The sequence below is a fragment of the Miscanthus floridulus genome, chromosome 16 (genome assembly GCF_019320115.1).
Source record: "Miscanthus floridulus cultivar M001 chromosome 16, ASM1932011v1, whole genome shotgun sequence".
Classification (NCBI taxonomy): domain Eukaryota; kingdom Viridiplantae; phylum Streptophyta; class Magnoliopsida; order Poales; family Poaceae; genus Miscanthus; species Miscanthus floridulus.
This window is the reverse complement of record NC_089595.1, coordinates 119,968,148-119,975,699: the sequence shown is the minus strand read 5'-3', so window position 1 is coordinate 119,975,699 and position 7,552 is coordinate 119,968,148. Positions and strand designations below refer to the sequence as shown.

The 7,552-nt window shown below is 48.3% G+C and overlaps 1 protein-coding gene across 1 annotated transcript; it reads left to right on the top strand.

The window, feature by feature from the left end:
• Positions 1-221: 221 nt before the first annotated feature.
• LOC136511400 (uncharacterized) lies at positions 222-5,998 on the top strand. Its single transcript, XM_066505468.1, has 3 exons — positions 222-474; positions 600-858; positions 5,737-5,998. Exons 1-3 carry the CDS (start codon positions 222-224, stop codon positions 5,996-5,998), a joined length of 774 nt encoding a protein of 257 aa, XP_066361565.1.
• The last annotated feature ends 1,554 nt before the right edge of the window (positions 5,999-7,552 follow it).

Here is a 7,552-nt window from a genome sequence, read left to right as displayed (position 1 = left end):
CAGGCCAAGCGGGCAGTAGGGCATGGTGGATCAGCCAAAGGTGCAGGAGAAGGGGTTGGCTTCAGGCAGTGCAATGGGCCAAAAGCAACAGCCTACAAAGGAGTTCGTGGCACAGAATACAGGTGCAACCATGGGTGCAGCCCTTGACTCATAGCAAAGTCTCAAGCAGTCATCTTTCATGATTGAGGAGGAACAAGTGCATGTTTCAGTGGGACAGTCTGATGGGGCAGCAGGAGGGATTGCAGATGGTGCTCAACGCCTTGGGGCCCTTTCTTGTCACCATGTTAGAAGCCAGAGTCTCAGCTGATGGTGGGGCAACAAAAGAATTGGGGAGTGTCATGACATTGGCGGTTCTATCAGATGGTGAGCTTACCCTAGTGCGGAGCAGCAAGCAGAATGTGGGCGTGACTGATGTTGACTCTCTTGAGAAAGCAGAAAAAAGGGTTGCCATCAAGAACCTTGAGGAAAATGAAGGTAATACGAAAATAAATTCATTTTGTTCTTTTTTAACATTCATATTAAGCAAAACTTAAAGGGAGTGGGGATTAGTTTGGGTGACAATGAAAATTTAACTCTTGGGTCTATAACATTAATCAAAGAGGTAGAAAAAAGGATGAAACCTTCTAATCTCTTAATTACACATGACAATGAAATTGATTCTGAGGAAGATGAGATTGATCCTGACACCTCCACTATTAGTCGACTCTATGGTGACTTGACGGAGGAGGTGATGGACGATAATAGTGTGGGCCTTGATGGAGTACTTGTTGATGTACCCATCAAGGTGGCAAAGAGTAAGAAGAAAAAGAAACTCCTCAATAAGAATGTAGCTGCAAAGAAAAATTGTTTCAATGAAAGGTCTGTTCTAGAACTGTAGAGGGTTGCGTGACCTGGTTAAACATACTTTTTTACATGATGTGCCCGAAGATAATAAACTTGATTTTATAGCTCTATCAGAAACCAACAGAAATAGTTTCTTGACTCAGTGTGTGGAAATTTTCTGTGCGGGGGCTAATTTTGTTTGGCATTGGCGGTGCCCCTGGGTATGTCCGGGGGGGATGCTAATGGGAATAAATCAAGGATGTTTTGAACTTGAAAATATTATCGATGGTGACTACCATATCAAGTTTGTCTTAAAAAACAAAGTAGATGGTTTTCGATGGGCCCTCTTGTCTGTATATGGCACAGCACAAGAGGAGCACAAAGAACACTTTCTATCAGAACTAGCACAAGCGTGTACTAGCTGTGGAGATCTACCTTTCTTAGTACGGAGAGATTTTAATATAATCAGGAACCCATCAGAAAAAAATAACTCAAGATATAATAACAAGTGACCACTTTTGTTTAATGCTATTATTGAAACATTGAATTTAAGAGAATTAGAGATGACATGTAGAAAATACATGTGGGCTAATTATGCGGAGGTGTGCGGAGGTTCCAACTTATGAAAAGCTTGACCGTATCTTGGTAACAACAGAGTGGGAACAAAAATTTCTGTTTGCTTCTATTCAGGCACTCACCCGAGAAATCTCAGATCAGACACCGTTTTTGCTAGATGGAGGGGAACCATCTCATAGAGGCAACGTTAGAAATTTTAAATTTGAGTTAGGGTGGCTATCAAGGGATGGTTTCTTTGACTTAGTGAAGGAGGTTTGGGAGTCTGAAAATAGGGGTAGATCACCCATGGAACGGTGGCTAAATAAGAGTAGGAGATTATGACGGTTCCTTAGAGGTTGGGCTAGGAATTTGGCTCACAAAAACAAAAGGCTTAAATCAGATCTGTTGGCTAAGATAGATGCGTTTGACAGAAAGGCAGAGACTAATTTGTTGTCACCTCAAGAGGAGGAACTTAGACATCATCTTAAAGAGCAATTAACTAAGTTGCTCAGAGAGGAGGAGATATATTGGCTCCAACGATCAAAAGCAACAAAGTTATTGCAAGGGGATGATAATACTAAGTATTTCCATATGGTGGCAAATGGGAGACATGGGAAAACAAAAATTGTACAGCTAGAACAGGAAGGAATTATTGTAGGGGACGCGAACTTGAAAGATTATATAACTGGGTACTATAAAGAACTGTTTGGACCTCATGTACATAATTCTTTCTCAATGGACGAGACTTTGAGGCATGACATACCTCAAGTGTCGGTGGAGGAGAATGAAGTATTGGTGGCTCCATTCAGTGAGGAGGAGGTTAAAGTGGCAGTCTTTGATATGGAACATAACAAGGCATCTAGTTCGGATGGTGTCGATGAAATATGGTCGACAGTCTACCTAGGGGTATGCCCAAGGTAGTAGATTGTCGGCAGACAGATGCGCAAGCCACAAACAAGATGGTGACGCAAGACAGACACGAGGTTTTATCCAGGTTCGGCCGCCAAGAAGGCGTAATACCTACGTCCTGCGTCTGATTTTGTATTGCTGTATGTCAATGAGAGATGTTTTTTAGAGGGGTCCCCTACCCGCCTTATATAGTCTAGGGGGTAGGGTTACAGATCTAGAAACTAATCCTAGCCAGTTATAATTGCCATATGTGGCCGGATAAGGATTCCTATTCTAACCGACCAGGATCTTGATTGATCGCCAAATCTGCCTTGACTCCTTGCACGAGACCCCGATCAGGTTAGCCGGGCCGCACATCATCTTTTGGTGGACTAGACCCACCGATCCGGGCCGGCCCAAGCTTAGCCATAAGGGTATAGGGGTTAATACCCCCACAGCTAGTCCCCGAGCACCATGTATTATGCTGCGACACGCCACTTTAACCTTCTCCGATAAGTAAGGCTTGAGTCCTTGACATCTCTAACCACCATTGTCACCGGAGAAGTAGGTTGTCCAAAGAATATATGGTGCTCTTAAGAAAAAAGAAAAAGATTTCCGTCCTGGGAAGTGTGCCCACTTGTATTTCTGAACAGAAATATAAGTGCGTCTTGGAGTGTAGCGTCCTTGATCATCAGAGGCGTAGGGGTCGAAAAACAAACACATTCACCGCAAGGTGAAGTGTGCCCACTTAGTCCCCGAGCCTGGTAGTAGGCGACGTAGGCACGTGGTGCCAGGGTCTGAAAAAGAATTTCCATTAAAGTTAAGAATCCAATCGTCGTGCAAGCGATACGAGATGCACCGGCAGGTGCATCGTACCGATGTAGTCCCTGAGCTTGCTGGAAGGCGAAGTATGAGCCTTGTAGCAAGGTCTAAATAAATGTCTCTCAACTGTATGTGAGTACAAATCACATGTAGCCGAGAAGAACGATCTCCGAGCAGTGGTCGGGACAATCCCCGAGCACAATAGTAATCCTTACAATCAGTCAAAGCATAAGGGTCGATTAAACAAACACATTCACCGCAAGGTGAAGTGTGCCCACTTAGTCCCCGAGCCTGGTAGTAGGTGACGCAGGCACGTGGTGCCAGGGTCTAAAAAAGAATTTCCAATAAAGTTAAGAATCCAATCATCGTGCAGGCGATACGAGATGCACCGGCAGGTGCATCGTACCGATGTAGTCCCCGAGCTTGCTGGAAGGCGAAGTATGAGCCTTGTAGCAAGGTTTAAATAAATGTCTCTCAACTATATGTGAGTACAAATCACATGTAGCTGAGAAGAACGATCTCCGAGCAGTGGTCGAGCCAGTCCCCGAGCACGATAGTAATCGGAGCAGTCCCCGAGCACGGTAGTGGTCGGAGCAGTCCCCGAGGACGGTAGTGGTCTGGTCCATCATTGAGCTCAAGACATGCAATGAAAAAAAGAACGCCGCTTGTATTATTATTTGGTGTATTTATTTATCTCCTTACTCTGTCAAGTCCAATCTGCCACATCTGGTCAAAAAAGCAGACGGATATAACATATCACTCTGCCTTCTTACTCTTTCTGGCAAACAGTCGCTTGGCGCCTATATGGAGGTGCGTCAGTGTGGGCCCTCTCACATTATCAACGAAGAGGCGCGTACACTGGAAACGAAGAGGCGCGTTTATTGGCGTAGATCTCGAGGTTGTGAAAACAACCGTCTGCGGCGCGTGCGCACGTCTCCCAAGAATCTCGGGCGGACGAAACGATGGAGCTCTTGGTTATTTATAATATAGGGCTGTTAAGTTACTTTTTACCGATCCCCATTGTCATTCACCGCCGCAACCTTCTTCTTCCTCTTTCCGAACCCTACTCCTCCGAAATCACCACCAATCCCCCCTCCACCGCATCCACCTCCTTAGCAAGGGCAGATTAATGGCGAAGAGAGACGCCTAGAAGAAAGGCGGAGTTATGGCGAAGGAGTGGTGGAAATCAAGGAGCAATGAGCAGACCATCGAAGACCTCGTCGCCATGGGAGTGCTCCACAACAAGGCACTCGCAAGATGGCGTGCGCCGGAAGGAGAAAGCTTCCCCGATCCACAACCAGGTGAGATTGTGGTTTTCGAGGATTTCTTCAAGCGGGGTTTTGGGGTTCCAGTGCACCCTTTCCTTCAGGGTCTCTGCTTGTATTATGAGATTGGGATTTGCAATCTGCATCCCAACTTGATTCTTCTTGTCTCCACCTTCATCCATCTTTACGAGGCCTATGGTGGCTTCCAGCCCCATTTCAACCTCTTTCGCCACCTGTTCTGTCTACGGAAGAAAGGGAGCGGCGGCTTGAAGATAGCCGGAGGCGTCTACCTCAATCTGCGTGACGGTATGAAGGCCTAGTACTTGCACTGCCCCTAGAACACCTCGCTGGACGAATGGTATAAGAAGTGGTTCTACATCCGCGAAGAGCCGAACATAATCACCCTGTGCGACGTGGGGTTGATTTCGGAGAAGAAGAACAGCTGGTCAGAGAAGCCCGAGCACTTAGAGCAGATCGCAGAACTGCTTGGGATGATCCCGTGGGGAAAGCTGGATGGTCCAAGTGTGGTCAGGAACTTCATCAACCGAAGGATCTAGCCCTGCTAGAAGAGGGTACATCCTGGCTTTGAGTACCAGGGGAGCATAGATCCAACGAGGACCAAGAAAGAGGCACTCGAAAAGATAGAAGTCAAGGCCAGGATTGGGGAGCTATTCAACCTAGCTGATCCCAATTATGTCAGGTTAAATGACATCAAGCACACCTTCAAGCTGGCCCAACCTCCCCCAAAGGTAAATGATGCTTCATTGTACCTGTATAATCATGTTGTAACAAGAAATTCACTGTTGTCTCCTTTATGTTTCCTAGAGTAATGGTCATGACCGGGCAGCAGTGTTTGTGTCTCCGCCCCCTAGTGTGGATTGGCCACAAGTTGCCGGCCCAGCCGCCCAAACCAGTGCCAGGACCGAAGACATCCACTAGGCGGCACTCGAGGTTGTGGAGGATGCATCGGCCAGAGCTGCTGGCAAGCGGTCGGCTGCCAACAAACATCGCCAGGCCATCTTTCCCCTTTCAAACGACGAAACAGAGGATGCGGACATCTTCCGACTTGTCCCTCGAAAGAGGAGGAGACAAATGGCGTCAGTGGAGCAGGGTGGCTCCTCTGTGCCAGCAGTGATCGCATCTCCGACCACTGCGACACAGAGGACAATCGGGGGAAGTGTCGAGCACCAAACCCCGGCGCCAGTACTGGTCATGGAAAAAGACCCGGTGGAAACCGCCGAGCACGTGGAGCAGACATGATCGAAGAGACGCTCCTTCGCTATGTCATTCCGTGCTTCCAAGCTGTAAGAATCTGTAACTTTGATGTAAGCTTATAATTTGTATTGAATAATATTGTCTTCTGAACTTTTTCCTGGTATATCAGGTCGGCGTCCACCGAAAATCCCAACCAGCTAGCCGAGTGTGGCATGGCTTCGCCAATACTGGCGGAAAGAACTGCTCAGCAGCCGGTTGTGGAGGAACCTGTAGAAGAAATTCCACCGGAACCTCAGCAGACGAGCGGCCAGACATCAGTCCCTGAGCCGCCGGTCGAGAAGACAGTCGAGCAAAGTACAAGTGCTCCAAGCACTAACCCTGCTGAAGCAAGTACCTTGGCGCCAAGGGAACCAGACCAAGCTAAGGAGTAGCAACCGGAGTTGGTACAGAGCACGCTAGTCGATGCTACGGCTCGTGGGAAGGCCATAGTGGTCGCGGAGACTGTAGACTCTAGACCAGCGCCGCCCCCTGAACAAGAGGCCGAAGAGGACGAAGTAGAAGAAATCCTGGGCCGTCCCCAAGATAAACGACAACATGTATATGTGTCGCGCTGGCGGAACGACGAGTGGGTTATGCACGAAGAAATCCCAGAGGTCGAAGAGACCTTAAAAGTTGAACGGGCGGCAAAGCGTCTGGTGATAGAAGTCCAGGTATATTTGGCTTGACCACTTGACCCTATTATGTAGTCGATCTATCTAACTTAGCTTGTATATATGCAGGACTTGATGAAGACCGTGAAGTACCGAAAGAGGTGCTTCGACCAAATTGAGGGAATCACGGCGAACAATAGAGAACTGGCGGCCGAGGTGGAACGCTTGCGCCGCCAACTTTTAGCCGCCGACCAGGAGAGGACAGAGCAAGAAACATAGAACCAGAACCTGGTCAGCCAGCTCAATGACAAAGAGCAGGAAAAAACAAGTAAGTTGTCATTTTATCACAGCAAGTGTATGACACGTGTTGTTGCGTTGTTGGTAATGACAGCTGTAATGTAGGCTTAGAAGCTGAGGTAACCCGCCTCTGAGAGGAGAATAGCCACGTGACCGCAGAGGGTGGTCGCCTAAAGGAGGACAATGAGAAACTGGCGCGCAGCCAGTCTCAACTCTAGGACCACACCACCAAAATGAAGGAGGAACTGAAGAGTGAGTATTCTAGACCACCGTTCTCATTCTGTTGCCCGCCTTATCTTGTTGTGCCTTTACATTTGATGCCTTGTACGGTGTGCAGTTTTAAAAGTCAATGCCAAGAGGCATCTAGAAGCCATGATGAAAGAGCGTGATGGCTGGAAAGCACGATGCCTCGAGGCCACCAAGGATCGGGACACATAGAAGAACTGGTGCCAGGAGATGGCAACTGGCATTTTGCCTATCCTCAACCTTGTCGACCCGGTGCTCACAGAGGAAGAGCCAAGGACGCCCCAGCTCGGACTGGTTGAGAGATGCAGACAAGCATGGGGATGGTTCCAAGAGTTCATGAAGGAGGCGGGTGAGTACACGGGTGCCCATGTGCTAAGCATGGTGCATGCCCACTACCCTCTGATCGATCTCAAGCGCCTGGAGGCTGGATACCCAAAGGAGGTAGACCCAAACAAGGCGGAGGAGCTTCAGATGGCCCAGCTAGACCTATCGTCAAAGATAATTGGCGACATTAACCTATGTGGAGGTGGGACAGCACCTGTACATGGTACGCCATCGACAAGTCAGCTGGAAACGCCATTAGTTGCAAGCCAACCAACAAAGCCTGTGGCCTCGACCAGCTAGGCATCGGCAGGGCCATCCCCTTCAGCTTGACTAGCATAAGAGTCCCCGAGACTCAAGTAGGATATCGGAAGCAGCGAGCAGTAGGTGCCGCGTGCCCCGACCAGCCAATGTAATAGGCTTAGAGCTGTAGAAGGAGGACATAGTTGTGTTATTGTAAACTTGGGCCTC

Excerpts from the sequence above, each read along its gene's own strand:
- LOC136511400 (XM_066505468.1), top strand. The coding sequence starts at position 222 with ATGGGGCAGCAGGAGGGATTGCAGATGGTGCTCAACGCCTTGGGGCCC. Across the intron at positions 475-599 it reads GAACCTTGAGGAAAATGAAG|AGGTAGAAAAAAGGATGAAA; the intron begins GTAATACGAAAA and ends CATTAATCAAAG. Across the intron at positions 859-5,736 it reads AAAAATTGTTTCAATGAAAG|GTCGGCGTCCACCGAAAATC; the intron begins GTCTGTTCTAGA and ends CTGGTATATCAG.